The following is a 24,180-nucleotide window of genomic DNA, read 5'->3' on the forward strand; positions in this document are numbered from 1 at the left end:
CTATTAACGTGCCATCATGTCAGGTGCTCTTTGTCCCCTTTTTCTCTCACCCACTTCTGATAATTAGTTGAAACTCAGCATTCAAGAATACTTCCTTTGTTAAATGCCTGTGGAATGAGGTAAGGCTACAGGATTAATTCCAACATTTTAGAGACCCACACATAGTTTAGAAGTAGCAGCTCTGAGAAGTAAAAGAAGCAGATTTTTTTACTTTTTCTCTCCTTTCCACCAAAACCCAAGTATATGAAATTTAGATGAGCTCTTAGTGTGGCTCTTACTAGGCTTGATTTGGTATTCATGTTCATTACATATTTTCTCACTATAGATTTTAGGAGAATCACTCCTTGTTCACTTCAGTGCAAACATGGCCTGAATTAATGTTGACATTTCTATGTCACTCTTTTATAGACTTTTCTACTATCCCCCACTCCAACAAAAAACTGGAAGAGAGGATGATGGAGGTACTTCTTGATTTGGGGTGAGATTTTCTCTACTTTCCATACAGAGTGGCCTTGACAAATGACTCTCAGGGTATTCAGTAACTGCCACAGAAATACCAAGACTACATACCTGGTATAAAAAAAATGCAAGAGGAATAAAAGAATAGGAACTAGTGAATGCAAAATTCTCCTTTGTGGTATAGTTTGTGCAGTTGGCTATGTCAGAGAAGAGTGGATGTACAACTCTGCTATGCCAAAATGGTAGTAGATGGCAACTTGCTATTAACAGGTACATACAGTAAAGTGCCATTGAGAACCTGCTCAAGGGTTTACACGGAATTGGAATAAGGCTCTCAAGCAAAGCAAGCATAAAGGTAAGACAAAGTTAGAAGGTAAAACCCCACCACTGGGAGGTTTTCCAGGTTATAAGCAACCTAAGTCTTCCAGTAAGTAGTGGTTTCTATTTCTGATGATGTTTGCGATGGCTTGACCTAGACTGAAAATATGTAACTGATAGTCCTACAAGTATTACTGGCAACTACAACTCCAAATTAAGGTTAATGGTGCAGTCTCATCTTGTTTAGGAAACAGTCTTGAGATCTTTGAAAGAAAAAAGCTTTTATCAGCTCCTCTGTGTCCCTGCCATGTCCCTGTGCATATATACCTCATACAGTTTAGAGGTATATTGTATTATGTTGTACTATGACTGTTCTTATTCTTCCCTTTTCAAGTCATGTTTCCTTCAGTGATCTGTTTCCTGAACATATTTCTGACTTCTTTTTTGCTTTTGAACCCAAAATTCAATTCAAATTTAGACTTGAGTATGATTCTCAAGCAAGACATACAACTTAGGGCAACATTCAGTTACCCTACTTACCTTTTTCTGCAAGCAAATAGGGGTGAGTTTACCCTCATTTACATTTGAGCAGCCCTAAAATGAGTAAAATGTTTAGTGTTCTTTGTCAGGAAGATCTTCTGAACAACAGAAGAGAAAAGATAGTAAAGAAAAGAGAGCAGCAGAAGAGAAAAAGTACTTTTCCCCTCTCCTTTCTTAGTATTGATTCTGTAAAAGAATATCCTAAAGCCATGTTAGACTACTCAATGGGAATTAATTTGGTGCAATCTGTTGCATTCACTGGGGGAAAAAATCCAAATACTAGGTTTCTGCTTCAGTTTTTCTCTAGTACAGGTGGACAGAATTACATCCAGCACCTTTGGTGTTGTGCAATAACCAAGCCCAGTGTGAAAGGCAGCTGGCCAGCTGCTTGAGGATCCTTCCTGGGGTGGGACTCTCGGGCAGCAAAGAGCCACCAAAATCACTGATCTTTGCAGAAAGAATGTTTGGGAGATACACAGGCTGTGGTCAGCCCTCGGCCACGGTGGTTTCCAGTTGCTTCAGTAAACTTTTTGCCATCAGAGTGCTCCAGTTTGCATGACCAGCAGACCCAAGAGTGGTGATCCCTTGGTCCAAAGGAGCATGAAAATCACTTTTAGTTACCATTTCCCTTAAGGTTCTGCTGACACTGTTCATTGTATTTGATGACTTGACCAGTAGTCTTGCAAAAGGCCATAATTCATACAGTGAAAGTAACAACTCCATCAGTAAGGCATGAAAAACTCATCAGACCAAACGGTTTGGCTTCAGCTGTTCCTGTATCATAAATGTCCTGTTGGAGGTCACTTAGTGATGTAAAAAGAAGGACAGTGGGATTGGCATGATCAATTCTTTTAGTCCTTTGAGCCACTGAGCGCAGCCTCATTGATTGTCATGTTGGGGTTAGGGATCAAAGAAGAAAGTTTAAAGTAATGAAGCTACTGTTACATGAGTTCCTTTTAGCTAAATACAACTGCCTCCACTGTGTACAGCAAGAAGTTTCAATGAAGAAGGCCCACCAACATGAAAAGCTCAACAGCCAGCAAAAATTCTGCACCCAACAGTCTCTACAGTGAAACAGGCTCTTGAATAATTGAGACACATAACTGCAAGAAGTAAAAAAAAGTACAGCAACAAGTAAGAGTACCACAGGGGATCTGAGTGCCATTCTTTCCTTTCCTATTCAACTTTTAAGCAACATTTCCATTAATTGGGTAAACTTACCTATTATACACATTGGTTCAGCTTTGGCTTGAGTAATTCTGATTGAGTAAATCTGCACAATTCTGTTTTGTGCAGATTGTATTTTAGCAGGTTCCCTAAAATTAAAAGTTTGAATACAGTTTCTATTCTGTACATATGACAAAACTGCTCCCCTATTCAATGTTTTTGTGGACTGTCCTAACAAAGTCACAAAAGAGAAAATTGGCATTGGAACTCTACAACATTCTCTGGCTTCTACAGAAGGGTTGGCAAAAAATGTGGCCTCCTAAGATTTTAAACTTCCAGAGTAAAAATTTTTTTGAGAAATATTCTGATTCCTCATTGGTTCGAAAGTCAAATTGATCATGAATAAAGGTTTAGTGCAATAATGGTGCCATCTAACACTATTGCCACTTCTTTGATGTATAAGCTGGTCCAGTTAAACTGCTTTAACTTTTCTCACTCAGTACTACTAATTTAACTTCCATTAAAGCAAAGTATCCTTCCTCTTCCTCCAGCCCAAGATAGGTACAGCTTAATTACAACTGTGTGCTATGCTAAGTGATGGGTTAACAGGTGAAATCACAATGCTGCCAGTCTAGTTGTGGTTGTAAATATATCAGCCACAGTTGCAGCAGCAACTTTGGGGTTTGTTTTTCCAACAGATTTAAGCTGGAATTTTCAGGAAATGAGGCCAGGTCACCCTACTTTTCATGAGCTTAATCAACCTCACTGTGTCCATTCCTGGAATAGCTGAAGCTGTCTGATTTACATGCAGCCAAGCTTGGAATGTGCCCACTGACTGGCAGGTTCAAGTACATTTTTGGTCAAAAGGGAAAGATCTATTATATTGAGGAAATGGTTATATTTTCTTCTGTCTACCTAGATTTACTTGTAATGCTTTATTCTGTGTACCTAGTTGCAGCCATGCATAAGGTTTGCATTTTCTAGTTATAATTATAACAAAGGTATGTTGGAACTTTTAACTAGACACATAGAAAGGCATTCTTTGTTACAGTTCACTGAATTAACCCATCTCATTCGTGAATCATTAATGATACTGACTGCTGGGTAAATTTACTTTGGTTATAAATCTATAAATGGCATGGGAAGATGTGCTAGAATGATTTTTCGTACTTAGTTTTTAAATGAGAATATTATAGTTTCAAGGAAGGTAGAGAAAAGATACACAGCAACCTTTAAAAATTAACAGTTTTCATTCTGTAAGATTAATTCTATCATTCTGTTTCTTGTGGTTGTATATTGCAGCGAGTGAGTATATACAGACATACAGAAGTCGTCCACTTTAAGACTGTCCATTATGGGAGAGACTTTTTAAAACTGCTTCTTGAGGCAGCTTATTTACAGTGGACAACAGACACAGTTTAAAAATAAGGTAATTCAAAACACATGTGATGTTATTTGGAGTTATAAAGTGATCCAAGGTAAGAAACAGCAAGTCTGAATATGAAGAAGCATTTTCCTGAGAATCACAGCTGAGGAAAATGGACAGTTGTGTTTTCATTTAGACATCCTCACTCCTAACTTCAAATACAAGGTGTCATGTAATTAGTATAATTAGGATATACGAATAGATTAATATTCAGAATGGAATAATTATGTTTATTATTTTCTTCTCTTATTGAAGGACATAGATATACATCAAGATTTATTGAAATATTTTCCATTAGGACAGAGCTGGTATAAATTCAGGAATACATTGTGGCTTTAGCACAGCTGCATGGGAGAATTCCTCTAACTAAATACATGCAAAAATTTTCATCTTGTGAGACTTTCTTATGTTTCAAAAATTTTTTTCCCCTAAAATAGGAAACCCCAAACACAAACACTTTATCAAGGAAAAATTCAGACAACCTTCATGCAGAAATTATGTTCTTCAGGGGAATATACCTGTCACATAACTTTTTTACTACATTTCACTGTTTTGCTATAGGATAGTTTGCTGGACATCATGAAAAAGTGCTATACCTCAGGTACACAAAAAAAGCACATGGCTTTGAAGTATTTTGAACCATGTTACTCTCCATTGCATAGGGAACTTGCAGACTTCTCATCTGAAGGGCTCTCTCTCTCCATCAAAAAAGAAAAACTAAATTCTGAAACACTTCAATTCAGCAACTCTCAGTTCTCTATGGTTGCTTGCAGGATTCACTAACAATATTTACTAAACCATGGGGCAAGTTTCCTACAACAACTAAGATGCAGTGCAAATAAGATCACACTGGGCAAAGTTTATTTTTAGTAAAGCTCTACAAAGCTCACATGTACACCTGTCAGTGATTGTGGCCTTAACAGTTTTTATCTGCTCATGGTTGACCCAGAGCCAGCCATGCTAATTTCATAGTAAAATCAGCTAGGACCATTATTTTCAAAGGTCTGTTTGCAATGCTAACACAGCATTCCTCTGAGCTTAGTTAATTTATTAATTTGTGCTTTTTCCTTAGATTCCTAGTCCAATTTATGCATATGGTAGAAGGTAACCTCTTATTTCCTAAGCATGTTGGATTCTTAGGATGTGTTTTGGACAATATGGACATAAACATGCATCAACTTCTGTCTCTATCTTTTGTTTGTATTTTGTCTAATGCAGAGTTTAAAAAAATGTTCTTTTTCATACATTAAATACTCTGAAATAGTGTAATTGTTTGAGTATGTTAGAAACAATAATCAGACAAAAAAGCAAAATGCCTTTATATGTTTTACTGTTGAACCACACGAACAAAGAAACCAATTAAAAATAAAAAAAGATCACAACACAAAACTGTAATTAAATTTTCTTCTTTTATTTGTGTCTCCACCCAGGGTGTAAACACCCACTGAGGCATTCATTTATCTGTGTCTCTATCTCTAGCCTCACTATAACAATAATTAAATCCAGACTTAAAAATCTAACCCAAGAGTTTTTTAGAAGAAATCTCTGAGGGTTTTTTTTCCCCATTTCTGTTTCTAATTATACGAACTATGCAAACACTAGTAGTTTTATGGTGAAGGACAATGACTGGAGCAGTCTTCTTTAAAGGTATTTCTCACAAGATATTCTACAGGTAATATAACGGAGTTACAGTTTTCAGGTTTTATTTTGTACCATCCACATACACATTTCACTTTACTTTTTACATAAAACAGAACTTTATCAAACAGGACAAAAATAACTTATGATTGTATGAAAAGTAACTGTAAAAAAATCATAAAATTATACATACTAGTAGAGCAAAAAGTGTAACTAATTCTTTTGATTTTTTTTTTCATGACATGCAACAGGTATTTCTTTAGAGCAACTATCAGCCAGATATACAGTATGGCAAATTAAGATCATATGTGTATATGTAAGTGTGTATAAATATGTAGATTACTCTGTAAGGTTTAGGAAAAACATAATCCCACTTTCTCTCCTTACCAAAGTGCTTTGTGTAAAAAATATTACACAAGATGCTGCTTTCTGTACAGAATAAAAGGAATTTTTTTTCTTAAATATAAGCCCCCTCAGCTAATTTTAAATGGTAATTTTCATTTGCTTTACCTGCTTCTAGAAAATATATATTAGAAAAACCCAAACCAACAAAACAAACTAACAACAAAATTCCATACAAAGAACAAAAAAGTGCTGTTTAAAAAAGTCTGCTATAAAATTACACAAGGAAAACAGGGAATAAACAGTTAAAATATAACTTTTATACTCATTCACACCTCTTCAAAGAAAGCTGAAAACAAAATACAATGTGACAGATTGACAGATGGTTTTAGCACTGCAGTACTTCAGCACCTGGTATTATTAAACCATAATGCTTATATGCTTGTGTGTATATATACATAGAAAGGGAGATCCAAATAAACACATACACTCATACACTCCCACATGTACATATGCACTTTCAAACTGTATTTTAAACTCCAGTGTAGATCCATTTCTAATGCAGATATAAATAGATCATTGACTCTGAAAACAAGTGAATTGTATAAAAGAATGATTGTAAATAATTTCATGCTAATATTGTTTCATGTCCATAGTCTAAAATAACTTCATCTTCTAGATACGAATCCCTTTAGAAAGTTAACAATCCAGCAAGTAGAATAACAACATAAAAATCACTAAGGCACAAGTATTTGAAGATAACTCAGTAACTGGCATTACTTTATGTATTTTCCCAAGCACCTTTTTCATTGTAACATGTGACAAACACAATTCCCTAATTAAATATCTAAAATACTTGAGATAAAATCAGTGATTAAGTTGATGCCCTGAAGTCAGTCTGGTTTCAAAGAGAATAATGAAATAATTGTGACGAATCCTCTCTGTCTCTGAAAGAGAAGTAAACATAGGCATACCTTTTTACAGACTGGTAGCCCACTCTCGTGTGCTTGATGTAACTATACTCTAACTCCTTCTTTTTAGGATTAAGGCTCATGGAAAGCTGTGAATATATATATATTATATATGTGCGAAATAATGAATTAACAACTTGCAGAAGTTTCCTTTTTTAAATGTAACTGATGAAGCCCCAAATTATGAATGCCCTTTTTGAATTCTGTACCCCCGCTTTTCCTTTGGTCAGGAAGTTTCAAAATGTAAAATCCCCCACTCTACTGAACAGCTTGTACATTCAGATACTAGAAAAATATTTCAAAAGGTTTAAAAGTCAGGGTATTACAGATCTGAAGACAGCAACAATATTTCAGTTTTGTGCACAGCAATGGACAAATTCTGAACAACCACGTGGTTAAAAGAACCTTGAAGGATTTGTATGTACAAAGCATGTATGTACACATGTATGTACACACATACGTCCACACTGAGCCTGATTCTGCTCTTGCTGACTTTGGTGGAACAAAACACAGTCCCATACATTTGAAATTGAAGTGTTCATTGTGACTAATTATTCCTGCTGAATCAACTTATGCTTGCGCAGTGAATGCATAATGGGCTTTAAGATAGCACAAACTTAAATCTTAATTAAAAAGTGAAACTTGTGGTCAATGCACTGGGCCAGATCATATGCTAATGCAAAAGGACTGTGTATGTACAGCTGTAAGGGATGCCTGATGTCATTTAACTGAATGTAAACCACATATTATAACATGTGGACCTATTACTGCAAGCTGGAGCAGGGGGACACCTCCACCTGTGATGTGAGAAGCAGAATAAAAGGGGGAAGAACTTAGCACAGAGTTATCTGTATTTTAGTCACACTACTTCTTATTGTACTTCATTTATGTGCACGGTTTATCCATATATTCTACACATTAATTGGACGAAAATCTCTCCATTAAACATTTAAGCACATACACCTGCACATAAGAATGTATTTAATGAATAAAAACCTCAAAAGATTGCCAGTGTTTATAAACATCTGGACATAAATTCACCTATTCAACATAATAGCAAATTATGAATCTGAGCCAAATGCACTGAAAAACTCAAAAAATTTTTGCAGAAAAAAAAGAGTTTGTATAAACATTTTTTTAATGTTCATCTTTCCAGAAGAGTAATTTCAGAAGCATAGTTGTGGTCTAGCCTGTAAGAACAAACTGAATTTCTGTCCTTACTATATCAGGTCATGAGAACGTTAAGATGCACACTACACAGTTAAGAAGTCTACAAAATAGATGAACAGGAATTAATCACCTAAAAACTCAGTTCTGCATAATGTAAGAGTTGTTTCCAAGGTATACAGGATCACAGTGATGGCATGTCTTCACTGCAAAATACTGGATTTAACTCATAATCTTGGTACCTTTCATGAAGGGCAACCACATTTGCTTTCATCCTGGACTAAATTCAAGGACTAGAGCCTGACACTGAGTAGAAAAATCAAAACCACCAAACCAGTTCAGCTTTACCTCTAAGTAAGCACAGGGACCACAGCACACTTAAGAGTAGTTCTTTCTGAAAATTTGTTATAGAAAATATTAGGGCAATAAAAATTTAATTGAATCAATACAAATTGTTTTTAAAAAAAATCTGTAGAATTTAAGGAAGAATCTTTCCTACGCAGTATTTTAAACCTCCCTACAGAATACTATAGCACGTACAGCAATAAAGCTCTACAATATAATTAAAAAGCAACAGAAAGTTAAAATGTACTTATTCTTATCTGGCATCTGTGCTAAATAGAGACAAAGTCTATGTAAATTCTCATGTGTTTAACCCTTCTTATTCATGCTTAAAGCATTGGGTTGGAATGAATATTGGAAAAACGGCAATAGCCATATTGTATGGCTTAAAATACAGAGGGAAGGAAGAGACACATAACTCGAGGCCTGTAAGAAATCCAGTACCAATGATCTTTGACTCCAAAAAGAAGCCACATCACCACGTCCAATGGGGAGTGCAAACTTATATGTCTAATTTCTCTCCCTTCTGGATACTGGTGTGTGTTTAACTTCGGAAGCATCACATGCAAACAGGTTGTGCAAAAAGCTGAATGCCTTTGAAATGGTTTGTAGTATGCTCTAGTTTTACTTCTTTTCCTCTTTTGAAAAACGTATTTTCTAAAGCTTTGTTCTTCAGTTAGTGCACCCATTCAGCTTGAAAGGATTGCAGCTAACAAGCAGTTTTCTTATTTGGTCTCCGAATTCCCTTTGAGAAATTGCAAAGAAGAAATAATAAAAAAATAGAGTTGCTGTGCCACAGATGAGAAGAAAAGAAACAATTGCTAAGGTTTTGGCAAAGCTTGCTTTCTCCAAACATTCCCCTTCTCAGTTGGAGCTTGATTAAATGAAGAATGCTCAGTGATTGCTTTTTTCCTCTCCATTATGTATGTATATCCAGTCATATCCCCATACATACGTGGCAGTTTCATGGAGAGAAACATTTTGTGGAGAAATACGAGAAGGGCAAGTTGAAATGGAATGAAGTTCTTGTAACTAGATTTATGTTACTTTAGCCTTCAGTGTACACGGAAGAAAGCTGGCTAGGATGACGATCCACTGCATTTACTTGTAGGAAACTGCTGTCCTCTGGCATGCTGCAAGCTGAATCACCAAAGATACCTATGGACCCTGCTGGAAAGTCATAGACTAGGGAAAAAACCCAAAAACCAGTTAATTAACTAGGATAGCTATATCATGGAATATGTCCTAATACTTATACATAGATCTGGAAATGGTTTTAAATCAAATACACAAACAAAACAAACAAGCCAACATACGTTTGAAATTAATTACATAACTTACTGCTTACCAAGGGAGGAATTCTCAGTTCTGTCAGAATCGAGTCTGATGTACAGCAGATTTCATCACAACTAACACTTCTCCATATAATGGGTGTTAAAATTGTGATAATTTTAAAAATAAACTTAACAAATTTCATCATACTGAACTCATGATAAAAGACAATAAAATATTGTAGAACAAACTGCTGTAAAGCAGACCCTGGCACAGAAATTACTACCTTCTACAAGCAATGGTAGTAAACACGAGAGTAACAGTTTGCATAAAAACTGCCATCTTTTGGATAACATACTGTGAGATGCCTCTGAAATTACAGGTGCATTGGCTTTGCAATGCACTACTGAAGGACCAAGGATGTAAAAGGGATTTCAAAGAACAACAAATGTTAAGTGAATTCATCCTGTGTGGAAGGACAGTAAAAGACTTGGTGCTTAGTTGTGCTTAGGCCTTAAGATTAGGCTCACTGTCTTGTACTGATCCTTGCACAGAGGGAACTTTCTCCTTTCCAGAGCAGCATACAAGCCCCTGAGGTGTTTTTCATCTGGGCAGAGACTAAGTTAAGTGCACACAGAAAGTGCACACCCAGGTAGTTCTTGTCATGGAAATGTGAAAAAATTAAATTCAAGACTGATAAAACCCAAACATACGCAAAACAAAATCAGTGGTTTGAATCATCTCAGGTCCCTGCCACAACACATGCAGTGAAGTGGAGTGGCTGCACAAATATCACACAGGGCTCAATGGACTGCATTTCAAAGCAAATACACAAGCTAGAGAGTGTTTGACCCCCACAGGTTAGAACCTTGAGAAGCCCTCAACAGAGTACAGTTTACACACAAGCCAATTGTTGCTGTCACCTATGGTGACTGCCTGCCTCCCCATGCCAACCACTCCACAAAGGTCTGAAAACCACCTCCTCTTTTTGAGTCAAAGAGTCAAGTCTGTCATGAGACATCCCAGGCACATACACTCACATAGCTCAAGCAGCTCAATGTTCACAAACTGTACACAGTCATCCACGAAGTCACCAGCTGTCATTTACCTGTGATACCAGAATGACCTGAAAAAGTTCGATGGAAAAGGCCAAGCTCTGCCTGGCCCGCTGATGTAGGAGCTAAGCAGTCTTCAAAAGGAGGAACCATATTGCAAGAAACACCATGTTGTACATTCTTCTGAGCATCAGCATGATGTGGAGGACAGAAAGTCTGAAGCTGCCCATAAAAACCTAGAACAAGGAGAAAAAGGCCATCAGTAAAAGACCTGGACAGAGATCCAAAGAATAGTATTTGGAACTGCGGCTGAGAGAATGATAAAAACCTCAACTGCCATAACACCAGGTCTTCAATAATTTTACACAAATAAAGTAGTGTTGATATGAAGCTCCCTAAAGCTTCCTCCATTTGCTACCAATTTCAAACACAATCTGCTTCATCTTCTGATATCCTGATTCCAAGCATGATTTGTGAGAGGCACCGACTGTCTAGAAGTTGAAATTTTTCAGGAAATTTCACCCTGTACTCTGCAATCCTGCTGTCTGAACTGGTTCTCTCCAGAGACCACAGTGGGCATCTGCCTGAAAAATCTAAGAAAATGCTTAATTCAAAATAAAGGAAGATTACCCAAGAAAAGTCTGAGTAACACTTGAGAGTCTGTCACTGATGCCAAGAGAACCAGCTGACAGGAGGGACATACGCAGAGACTCTGAAGGGCTGCTAGATGATGATGGGGCCTGCTTTTTGCATGTACAGGGTGAGAGCCTAACGCACTCATCGGCAGCAATAAGTCCCCAGGGAAGAGAACCAAGACCACTGTGTCACATGGTAGAAAAATCCCCACTAGGGTTTTTTTCTAAAAGGTTTTTGTTCCTGAAGTGATATTTCAGAGAGGCATATAAGCACTGAGCAAATTCACACTGAAGTCCATGCCAAAGTATGTATTTATATAACAAAAATCACTCTTCTTTGTAGGAGAGGGACACATATGCAGTCTAAGGAGGCACAGACAGATACTCTGCAGTAGGTTGGTCAAAAGATTTTCTCATGGAAGCAAGGTCTTTTCTCCTGCCTAAAGAACTGCTGTCTAAGCTTTGGAGATCTTTTTCAGTCAGAAAGAAGGCTTTTATATGTAGAAGATCATTGGGATGCATTTATTTCTGTTTTCTATACTATGGTCTTAAGAGTAAATGTCAGAAGTAAAACCACAAATCAGTACTAGAATATCTGTATTCTTTTCTTTTAAGAAAAACTGTGAATCAAGCTCCTCTCTCCCAGTGCTGTGTCTCATTGTTCTCACCACTCTCTTTCTCCGCATAAAGGAAAAACACAGATGGTAACACCATCAAGGTGTTACATAGAAGTTGTAGGCCTTGACAGTCCAAAAATAGGCCCAGGAACAATAGACTCTCTGAAGATTTTTATTAGCAAACAACTTACTGCCTAAAGGCTGGTGTGCTATTCTCTTGATAAAGAATATGTTGAGGTAAGTCATACCTAAAAGCCACTATCAGAAAAACAACCCCCTAACTCTGAAAGCATTTTAAGGAATTTCCTATGACATTACTGTCATCAGAAAAAGCTGTTGTGTACGGCTGTATCCTCTAGCCAGTCTATTTAATCAATATCCATATTACCAAGTCATTCCAGATGAATTTCCTTCTGGCATAGAAAGATCAATAAGATGAAATAGCAATAACACATTCCCTAAACCCATCAACACCAGGGGAAAAAGAAGGAAAAGGGGGGAAAAGAAAACACTTTTTAATGCATTTTTTATATAAAAGAAAAAAGAGAAGAGAGGAGAAAGGAGAGAGGAGAGAGAGAAGAGAAGCTCAAAGAAAAATAAAAAGAAGAAGCATGGTTCCTCTTCCACAGCAGGCAAAATATGAAGACTCTTTGTGTGAGACTCTGTGCTCACTCCCAGAGAGGCTGAACACTCACAGATTTCATCGTCTTTTGCAAGAGTTGCCCTAGCTGTGAGATGATGGTTTCAATCCTTTTTTTTTTTCTTTTAAAGTTTAACTACAGCAAAACTGAGTCAGACTGTTGGGAATTTACAAGCCATCAATCCTTAAATATTCAGTCTTGATATTTAAGAATCAACTGTAGTAAAATAACAGAAAATTAAAGAAAAAACAATAGCCATCCAAAACTTAATTTTGAAGCTACATTAGCTACATGAAGCTATTGACAGGTTTTGCCTTCTTTAAATATGTTTTCAAAATAAACTTTTTTTCTCAACCAGCAATGACACAACATGCAAGTTTATTGTTGAGTCAGACTAGTTACCAGAAACAACCATTTCAATTTATACGTGAGTGGTCTGAACTAGCTGGCAAGATCCTTCAAGACACATGCTGAAGTGTCCTTTCACATTACTCTGTGCTCATTCTCCTTTTATGCATCCTGTTATCAGTGTAGAACAATCTGCCAGTAACTTTGACTACTGAAAGGTCAAATCTGGCAGAAAAAACACTGACCTTGGCGTTGGACTATTGTTGCGTCACATTCTCTCTATTTGGTCATTTCCTGCTTAAGTAAAAAATATTGTCCAGCAAAGATTTGACCCAGCAGTACATTAAACTTTAAACAGCAGAAAGCACCAGGAAGTGCACAAAGCACTTATATTGGCTAGAAAATTCCCCCAAAAATTTTTATTATGGAAAGAGAGCACAGAAAAGTAATGCAACTTTCCTAGATACATGTTCTTTTCATAATTCAGTGTCAATTACCCATCTTATAAGACATAGAGCTATAAACAAGAATAAAAGCATATGTAGTTCTCTCCCCTCAGTTATTTAGCACTATTCTAAATGTTTTTGTCTGCATCTACAGTGCATCAAGTGGAAGGGTAGAGGTCTTAGAACTGGAGCCCAACATGAAAGCAAAATCTCCTAACTTGGTGTCAGGAGCTCTTTCCTTTATTCACACAGTGCCATACCCAAGATAATCTCCAATACAGCTCAATGTAGGATAACATGAAACCACATGCAATTCAGGCCCTAGACCCTGATCATATCTAGCCCATCATTCAAAATTATCTGCTAGAGAACTACCTGTAGTATCAGTTTTCTGTGTTTTCATGCAGCACTGGAAAAATAAAAAAAAAGGCAAACAGTTTGGCTAATAAAGCTCCAGCAGCTGAACATTTCTTCTCAGGACTGCAACTCTGGATTGTATAAGTTGGTCTCTTATTAAACTGTTTAAAACACACACATGACCAGGGTTATATCAATTGCGTTTCTTTGAATCAGTTACACTACAGCCAAGATCCATGATGTCAAGATACAGAGCAAACAGTTTTTCTTCTGACATTATGGCATTATTTCCTTAGGAAAGTGAAGTATTTTTAAATATGATAAAATAGCTGTATGCTGCAAGAATTGCCTCTAAAAGCAAGAAGCTCTTGTTCTTTATCATACAAAGAGCTTTGTCCTGACAGGTGTTGAATATCCGAAAAGTCGAGGTGGAGAGCCCATCTCAAATTCACACCGTGGTCCATATAAGTTTGGGATAGAGTCCTTCTCCCATTGAACTGACGTGGACAAAGATTTCCTTGCAGATACGTAATGAATGACTGCCACAGTTATAATTTCCATAAGGTAGGAAGTTTCTAATGGATATCCATTCCCTCCTCAGTCATCTCTCTGCCTGGCACAACAGAGTATTTTCTCAAGAAAATCATTACAACTGCCATTAAGAAATATACATCATGAGTGAGTAGCCATTACTGCTACGGTATGTAAAAATGACACCTGTCTTTGGCCTGAAATACTTCAAAATAGTGTTCCTCTGCAGTATATTTTCACATGTTCACCAGGCGAACTACACAATACCAAGTAATCATCTGGTACCATCCGGCTGCTAGGAACAAAAGGAAAAGAGAGTAAGAGAGAGATATGAGTCACATATTGTACTAACAGACTGATTTCCAAATGTGAAAAGCTGTTTCCGTTTATTGAAATCTGATTTTTTGTAATTCAAAGATAACTATTACTAGTGAGCTATCTGTATAGATACACTAGGGTCACTAACTCGTATCAGCTAACAATTTTTTTAAATAAATGGCAACTTTTTTTTTAATGAATACTTTGTATGATTTTTTAATTTTTTTCCATTATTCAGCCAGCTCTGAAAATCAGTCTGAAGAGAAAGCTGTAACCCTTTACTAAGACGAATAACAATTACCTAAGGTAAGAATTTTAAGGAAGTCTGAAGGCAGAGTCCTGAAGGCTACTTCCCAGAGTCTTTCAAAAGCAAAGGTGCCTTAAAAATATCAGTGCCAGCCTCTGAAGCACCTAATTCGAAGCCCTGCAACAGTGACAAACAACTAATGTCAGTGAGGAAGATTCTTCCTTCTTACCCTGGATGTGGAGGGTATTTGGTTGAAAAAAAGGGCTTTCTGCTGGCTGGTATGTCTTTAGAGGCAATCCTGCAGGCTGTTGAAGCTGGGGAGGTTGTGGAGTTTGTCTCTGCAACATGGGATGTGGAACAGACATTCTCTGGTGGCTGATGTGATGAGGAGAAGGAGCTGGAGCAACAAACCTATGAGTTCAAAACCACAAAACTGTAAAATCTCCAATACATAAGAGCTAAAGATTGTTTCTACTTTATTTAGTTCACTACCATATTTAGCTATTTGCATAGATACAGACTTGATTTAAGAGTGTGCAGAGATGATATATTTTTATATCATGACATATCATTAGATTTGACAACTGTGAAATTAACATGCTGAATTGACCCTTATTATGGGAAACTCCTTTTAATCCACTCCTTCTGTGTCTAAGTCTTAATGGGAGGAGATGCCTCATGGGGGACCTAATTTCTTAGGCATTGCCAGCTGTTCATTTTAAGGCTTTATATCAATCAATTTTATCTATCTATAAGTAGCTGTCCTTCCTGAAGGACAATCTGAAGGCAATATAATGTAAATAGAGACAAGTGTTAAATTGCTTCCAGAGTCTGACCAGATCAAAATGTTGATCGGGATTCAAACTATAAACTTGAAAGCCTCACAGACCAGAAGAACTCTTGAAAATAAACCTGGTGGTGGAGCTGCCACACAGATTCAGTGGTATGTTTTGCACAGCTCTGTCACTACTGGCACTACAAGGATACACACTACTTTTGAAGGTTTTAAACAAGAGTTTTACGGACTTTACTTTTTTCATGGGCTTTTCTTCTACATTTCCTTAAAACTGCATACCTCAAAGTACACTACAGATAGGTGCTATGATCATTTTTGTGGACAGAAAACCACCCACTAGACCAATGGGATCTGATTAGTTAATGAAAGCTCAGCCTGGGCTCAGGAATGGCTCTGGGCCACTTTCTCATCCATGAGAGGAGAGATGGAAAGGCCAACAAAAAAGAGCCAGGATATTTCTGCAAGAGGGTGAGTAGAAACTGATGCAGTATTCCTGTCACAGATCAGCCTCTCCATTGCTAAAAGCAAGCTGCAAGTCTGCTGAGAGAGTATCCATCTATCCTTTCCTGTGCGCTCAGTAGCTGCTGCTAGAAGGGATTAGAACTTGCAGTTAACACAGTCTACCAGTATCCTAAAATGTGGATCTGGTCCTTGTTGTCCTGAGACTAAACCTCAACACACAATATGACTTTAAGCTAGCAAAAAAGTATGATTTTCCTGAAGAAACGTAAAGAAGCTTTTATTACATCCTGAATACAAGAGAAGGCGCAACTGCAGTAGTGGCACTACAAACCACCTCTGGACAGGATCATTGTATAGGTTATAACTGCATTTAAACCCAAGTCACCTGCGATCTTTTATGCTGCAGCTCAGAATCTGCATCTGCCACACACATTATCTGCTTCATTTCAACTTCATTTGAAAGCTATCTACTGGTAGTCCATAATCTGCATTTGGAGCGTACCGAGCATCAAGATGAACTGTGGATGATTTTCTACCTACTCAGTTTTCTTTGGGAATCACATTTTTATGCATATTAGATGGCGTTTGAATGGTCTTGGTGCTGAGGTGATATTAACTTCATAAACACATCTTCAGATATGCTATATAGATGGAGGAGATAAAGATGTCACTACTGAATTCGAGTCTTTAATGTGTCAAGTATTTAATTGTTCCAGATAACTGATGCAGAGTAGACTTAAAGACATACTAAGGAGGAAGGGAACAAAGCATGCATGTGTTTCATCACCATACTAGAGAATAACTTTTTAAAAAAGAGAAATCAGTAGTGATATTGTGATAATAAGATCAGAGACTTAAAAAGTGCTGCAACTACCTGGTTATATGTCTCCTGAGTAATGACTGTAGTTAGTCTTTTGTATAGCACTCACAGAGAAAGACTGTTAGCTGCTGCTAGAGATGAAAAGCAATGCACAGACAGTCTTTAATACTATTAATTATTTTAAAAATCATGGTATACAATCCTCTGTGTTTTCAAAATTAATTTGTGAAAATTAATATCTGAAAAATGGTTTTAACCAGCACCCACCAACAGGGAAAAAATCCTTTTCAAAACTCAAAGGAAAAAGCACAGTTTAAGAGATTTCACATTTGGATTTAACATTCAAAAAAACCCTCCCAATAATAATGAACTATATTGTATAGTCAGACAGGGCTCCATTTTAATAGACATTAGTGGTCTCTATAATGATCTATATATCATTTCATGAATCCCAGACTTACTCATATGCATGTCCATAGTTATCTACCTTTTCTTTCCTTCTGCTTAACAAAAGAAAAACTTGTATTTGTCTCAGTTCAGTATGTTACTGGGGGAACTGCAAATTTAATTCTGTTCCTGAGACAATCAGGACCAACTTGTAACCACTTGGAAATTACTATCAAGAACTGTGGCCAAGCCTAGGAGTCGATGCACTCAGGAACCAGCCATATTTGCAGAAAGTTGCCCTTCCCCGTGCTTGATGGGTACAAAATCAGAGCAGGAATATTTCTGGAGCCATTAAGAAGCCTCTTCCTTTCCAATAGTAGCTGGGAAAAGGTGTCCTCCTGAGGAGTGACTAGATTTAGTAGTAAGCAAGATAGATGACAAAGTAACCAAAGATTACCTCTTTTGATGAGATTAGTTAAAACAACACATACAAAAGTGATTTTTTAATGACCAATACTCATTGTGGGTACATGAAAAAAAAAAAGATTTTACTACATCATTTTTTTTACTGGATCTGGCCCAATGATATCTCTATAGTCACTTATATGTGCCATTTGCTCACTAACAAAAAAAATTTGCTTGTCTTAGCAGACAATCCTCTGAGGTGTCCCATGCCTGGAAAGAAGCTACTGTACCTATTTCAAAACCATATTGTTAAGGTCCTTACCCAAAGACTTTCTTTGAAGCAGCCCCTTGTATGCCACATACAAAGGACTTTTTAATATCTGAAGGTTGGATGCCTCAGCTCCTTGGTTAGAACTACTCAGAGGCTTTTGCTTCTGGAAGTCTGGCTTGGAGCTAGTTGCAGAACTTACTATAGCATTACAGTGCTGCTAAACTGAACAGTTCAGCCCTAAGATCTCCTTTTCAGCCTTACACAGTCTCTAGAAATTCCTGTGAAGCCAGGATGCATCACACTTTAGGGACACACTGCTAGCCCTGGTAAAAATAATATGGAACACCAAGTCCCTGAAAAATTTTGTTCTGGTCTCACATCAGTAAACAGGTTACTTCTTGCTCAAAAGAAAGATGCATATATTGGACAATTCAATAAATAATAGAAAAATAATGTAAAAATAATAATTTCAAGCATTTAGCACCATCAGCTTTGGGGCACTGAGATGCACATGTTAACTATGCCATATAAACCCATATTTTTTTATTTGAGTTTTAATGAGATTTCAGCTTTCTTGTATGCTTATGTCTTCTTATATTACAAAAATGAATGAAAAGGAAGTCAAGTACATGTTCTCTTCTTCTTAATTTGATAAATGAAGTTACTTCTTGGATCCAAACTCTTTGACTTGCATTCTGTGTACACAGAGTTTCGTACACAAAATGAATGCAGTGTAAGATGTGTCCCATATTTCATTCACTTTCTCACATTAATAAGGCTTAATCAAGTCCACACTCCCACCTAGGAGAGAAAGACACAAATGAAACCCTCCAATTATTTCTCTATCCCATAGTACCCAGGGAGGTAGGGAAAGTGTGTATCTCCTTCCACTTCTGTCCAAAAAGTGGCACATGACTGACCCCCAGGGTCATCAAAGCACCAGGCCAGTTTGGGTTGGCTTCAGTCCAACAAATACAGCCTTCTGCCAGGGCAAGTGCTGGTCAGCCAGTCCTAGCTCTGGAATGACCCCAGGCATGCAACAGTGTCAGGAACCACACAGTGGAATAGTTTGAAGCTGGAAGCACAGAAGAATAGTTTGGGTTGGAAGGGACCTTCAAAGGTCATCTAGTCCAACTCCAACTAGCATGCGGGGGAACAAATCCCTTACTTGCCCCCTAAATCCTGCAGTCCTCTCAACAAAGAAATGGGGATAAACAGAGTGATTTACACCTTTCAAAGACACTATCTCCGGCACTTTCTGTATGGAAGGTTTGTTCAGTTCACATTTTCACAGCTGTTGTTACACTCATGAAGCAGTGTAAATGACAACCTACTCGCAGGGCCCCTAGGAGAGTGTACTGTATTAGATTCCAGATGCAGCTTCTGAATTTGTATTTCTTTTAAGCACTGCCCTTAATTTGTACTATATATTCTAAAACCAAACTAACACTGCTGTAATACTTTTTTCTTTTATCAATTTAAATTGCCAATTGTCACACTACCTCAATGAAGACATTGGCACCTTTTTTCTTAATCCAAAGTAACTTCACATATGGGAGTTAGCCTTTTTAGAGAAACTGTATACAGTTAGCACATGAGACAGGAGTGTATCGTGCTAGCTTTTAATTGTTCTGTAGAGTACTGTATTATCTTGAGGTCTGTAATGCATTCAATGAATTGAATCAATGAAGTCACACTCCAGATGTGTCTGCTACGGTTCTACACCAGTAGAACCTCGGAAATGGGCTAATGACAAGATCACTGTCTTTCATAATGACATTTATACCTGTAATAGTAAAACACTGATCTGTCCCTGCCTGTCACCTTGTGCTCTAGCAGTTTTTGGGTACAGATGTTGGACAGGTCATGCACTGGAGAGGAAACTATACTGGGAAAGCAAAGCCTCTGTGTCAGGAAACAAAGCATGGGCAGCCTCAGAGGGTCTGCACAGAGGTTAAGAGCCAGGGCAAGGGAATAAGACCAGGACCATGTGGCCAGGAGTGGAGAAGAAGGACTGAACTAGTAGCTGAACTCCAGTGATCATGAGGCAGCAAGTTTTATGTCTGACTGATGTACAAAAAGCTCAACAACTTCCAGCCACTCTCAAACTGGCTGAACTCATGTGAAGTCTGAAAGAGAAAAGTACTTTCACCTGCTGTCAATTCCCTGAGCCATCACGTTCTTCCACCTTCCTGACACAAGGCAGAGTGAGTACTGCTTTCATCCAAAAAAATTATGCTCATTTACTGGTAACTGAAATCTAGTGAATGTTCTTTTCAGGTTTATAATTAGAGACTGTACTCTTCAAATTACTGGCATTTCTGTCACTCAAGGAAATTAAAGACTTTGAAATACAGTAATGAAATACAGCAATTTATCATTTAGAGAACTGAAAAATAAGGATATTTACAAAATAATGTTTAAGTATCCATAAACATATAGTAAGAACTCAGTATTAATGTGTGATGGTGTTATCTTCCTGACTTTTCCACTGAAAACTTATTTGCTTAGGCCTCTTCAATCTTGTGATCTGCTAGACTTGTGATTCAATGAACTACAGATTTCCACATCCGTAATCCCATACACTACCTAGATAATTGGCAAGATTGCTGAAAATAATTTAGGGGATGTCTAAACATGAAATCAAAACACTTCCAAGCAATCTGCTTTTATACCACTGCAATATCTAAAATCATGGAAACATCAATACCTGAGCAGCATATAATAAAATATACATAACTAGAATAAAATAAATCCTGGCTATAAATCAAACTCTTAGACTAGTGAAATAAAAATTTGTTCATTAGCTATTTGTCTTAATAAAATACCAATTAAAAAAAAAAGCCAAATTCCTGAAGGAATACTTATACTGAGAGAATATTGACAAAATATGACTTTCCTCCCACAGGTAAAGAGAAACATGAGGTCTCCATTCTGTAAGGTATGGTTGGGGTCCTCTGAGATTCAGTGTCCCAGTCAGTATCACTTTCCTTGCTTGGGCCACCTGTGGCGATCCAGAGGGGACTGGAGGAAGTCTCCGAAATGGAGATGGATGGAAAGCCTCCCTGCCCAGGCTAGAATAACATTGTTCCTTTTACCTCTCCTTCCCTGATAAACCCACATCCACAGCAATTGTTAGGTGGGGGCTGCCACCAGTGACTCTGTACACCGATAATTCAGCTTCCACCCCTCCTGGAAGCTCTGAAGGCAGTCCTGCCTCAGGCTCAGTATTGGAAAAACTGGGACTGGTCTTACCTCTCTGAGACCGCAGCTGAGAGAAGAGGTATCTGGGGGGGAGGATGGAGAGGACTACCCTGTGCATTATGTCCTGGGGAGTGGTGGCTGCTGGGGTGGGACAAGGACACTGCCCCAGTTGCAGTAGCACTTTGACTGGTCTGTGTGCTGGAGATCAGGGTTGCTGAAAGTAAAAGGAGAGAAATAACCCTCATCATGCAGGCAATAATACTGATAACTGAGCAAACACCAACACGTAAGAGCTCCTCTAAAGCTGTAGTGACAATACTTAGCAACTAACTGTTTTTTCTCAAGCGCTGTTTTCTGTTCAAAGGGAAGAAGAAAAACCCACATGAAAATAATATTCTTTGCTGCTTCCAAATGACACTTTCATACACCCAGGCATGAAATAATTGTGTTCCCAGTCTTGGAATTTTTGTCTAACTAAGGCTGCAAGTCTTCTATACATTCCTGTTGCAGAAGAGGTGTCAAATACTTCCTAAAATATGTATTTTTAGAGCTGGTAAGCAGAAAGCACAGTTTCCAAAAATGTGAAATACTTTCTACATTTTCCTCTCCGCTGTAAAAATCCTAAATTTCTTGAAGAGTAATATCCCTATTATTGCCCCAGACTCCTCAGTATTACATACAAAAATTTTAAACCATCATTAACAGTTTAATAATTTTCTATAAGGTTTTCTTGTACACTTTATAATAAAGTTTCTAGATGACTAAACAAAAAGCAATACAGGACTTTGTTCAAATGTCCTAGGTAGTTGATCCCTCATTCTTTAACCTTGTTTTCAGAAGTTGTTTAAATCAGAAAAATTTAAATCTCTGTATATCTGAAAACCCAGTTACCCAACTATTTTTACTGACATCTGTGTCAGGTAGCTTATGCTGAATGGCAGCCAAATACATGATCTTGAATATTTTATGAACCCAGAGAATGAATTAGATATGCTGTCTACAAGATAAAAATGATCTCTCACTGTTTGGCTGTCGTATCTTCCAGTCTCTTGCAAAAAAAGTATTGTTTAGGCTTAGTTTACAGAATAAAATTCTACTATAAAAATTACATTATGTTAGTGAATATATTGGAGCTAATGATTCAAATTTTTTGACAAAATCCTAGAATTTAAACCAGTTCCCCAGAGAGTGCTGTCACTGGTAAAACATCTTTCTAGGCTAAAATATCTCCATACATGCTGCAATCCTAGCAGAAGAAACACTACTTTAGGAGTAACCCCACCACACACCAGTCTTCAAGAAAATTATTTTGTAGGTCACAATTTTGAATTTTGCTACATAAGATCAAAAGGGCAAAAAGTTCACCTCATCGTCCAAGTCCTCAGCCTATTTCTGGAAAGACTCTATTAGTCCTTGCAAGCCTGCCTTTGTGACACACTGGTTATTCGCCAGGCTAAGGCAGAGTTAAGGAAAGGCTCAGGAGCCTATGCTGTAGCCTTATTAATGAGCAGTCCCAGACACATTTCAGCTGGTAGAAATGACAGATGGTGTAAGACGACACACAGGAAACCACTTTGTGAGTAAAAACATCTGCAGAGGTAATGCCAAAGTTTAGGTCACGAGAAGTTGTCATGAGCCACATTTGCATGCAAAGCTGGTGGAGTGGAGGCTGACCTTGGCACTAGCCTCTACTGTTTGCTACTTTGTATACGGACCAGACCGTCCTAATCACAACTTAAGTGACAACAGACATCTGACAGTAGTAATTTAACTGAGGTACAGAGGATGCAGATCCCACAGGAGATGAGACACGACCTCAGACAACAGAGTAACTCACAAAGATCGAGCTGAGGAAGAACCTCCCCACTAAGACAGGAGAATGTGTTTTTGCCACTTTTGCTCATGCACCCCCCCAAAAGACACTTTCTTCATGCCCGTCTCTCACAGGAATATCAAGACAAATGCAGGGGGAAAAACAGAGGAATGAACTTTCAAATTTCTTATTTTATGTTTACATGCAGCACAGAAGAAAATACTGAAAAACCAAATATGCATTCTGACAGAGTAAGCAGAGAGAATATCAGTACACCACAAAGGAAGATCCTTGACTGTCAAAATAAAAACAGAGACTACTTAAATTATTCCTTGCAAAAATAGGGTAACTTGCATTTTACCATGAGAAAAACTTATTAAACTCTGTAAGAATATACAATGACTTAGTTTCACAGTACTGTAATTATATCTTTAGATCACATTCCGGCCTTTTAAGGCATTTTCTTCTCTTTCAGTGGATTGCAGTTTCTAAAGTTTTGTCTCATCATGATGAAAGGAACTATAAATGGTGCAAAAGGCTGTGTTGCTTACACATTAATCCATCAGTAAATGTTCTCTTCTTTACAATGTGAATCCAAACATTGCATGGATTTTTGGAGAACCTCTAAGATGTCTCAAAATGGAAATTATAAACTCAGAAGTAAAACTGGTGAATAAAACGACAAGTCTGAGGGGAAATAAGCTATTCTCCTTAAACTCAGATAGATAATAATATTAACACTATTCAACTCCTTGTAATGGGTGTATGGTCCTATCTGGGACTACAGCACATTCACCAGGAGTTCTAGATACTTACACAATACTTAAATTCACCCCAAAGGGTGACAGCAGAGATCCTCTTTGTTGTTGGTAACCCTACATCACTGCCTCTTTTGCATCCATTCCCTATGCATCAAACACAATTTCGTTTTTCATGGCTAGGACCATTCATGTGTCTGTTCTTCCTTTTAATTCCTTTTGATTTTTCTTACGGTAATGAGCTGTAGCTACTTTCCAAGGCTGTCAGCCTCACCAAACAGACTGCCTTTTTTCTCAGACATCTCTTAGGGAGCTCACTCACTGGGACAATTGTTTTAAAATTCTTTTATTTTTCCTGTACACGTCCTCTATCCTTTACCTGCCTGTTGTACCTACCTACTTTCCTAACATTATCTTAGATACATAC

At 37.6% G+C, this 24,180-nt stretch overlaps 1 protein-coding gene across 7 annotated transcripts in view; it reads right to left on the reverse strand.

Moving 5' to 3' along the window:
* Positions 1-5,300: 5,300 nt before the first annotated feature.
* The window catches only part of GLIS3 (GLIS family zinc finger 3), a 157,128-nt gene continuing 138,248 nt past the window's right edge, over positions 5,301-24,180 (reverse strand). For 4 of the 7 annotated variants that reach the window (XM_064642391.1, XM_064642393.1, XM_064642390.1 and 1 more), the window contains 4 exons: positions 21,234-21,396; positions 15,067-15,248; positions 10,751-10,933; positions 5,301-9,555 (listed from right to left, as the gene is read on the reverse strand). In XM_064642391.1, the coding sequence (XP_064498461.1) occupies positions 9,419-9,555; positions 10,751-10,933; positions 15,067-15,248; positions 21,234-21,396 (665 nt within the window). In that variant the 3' untranslated portion in view covers positions 5,301-9,418. Of the gene's footprint in view, positions 9,556-10,750; positions 14,568-15,066; positions 15,249-21,233; positions 21,397-24,180 lie in introns of those variants that run through there. The other 3 variants (XM_064642392.1, XM_064642395.1, XM_064642396.1) reach the window with 3 other exon arrangements.

Source organism: Pseudopipra pipra, chromosome Z (genome assembly GCF_036250125.1).
Source record: "Pseudopipra pipra isolate bDixPip1 chromosome Z, bDixPip1.hap1, whole genome shotgun sequence".
Classification (NCBI taxonomy): Eukaryota; Metazoa; Chordata; class Aves; order Passeriformes; family Pipridae; genus Pseudopipra; species Pseudopipra pipra.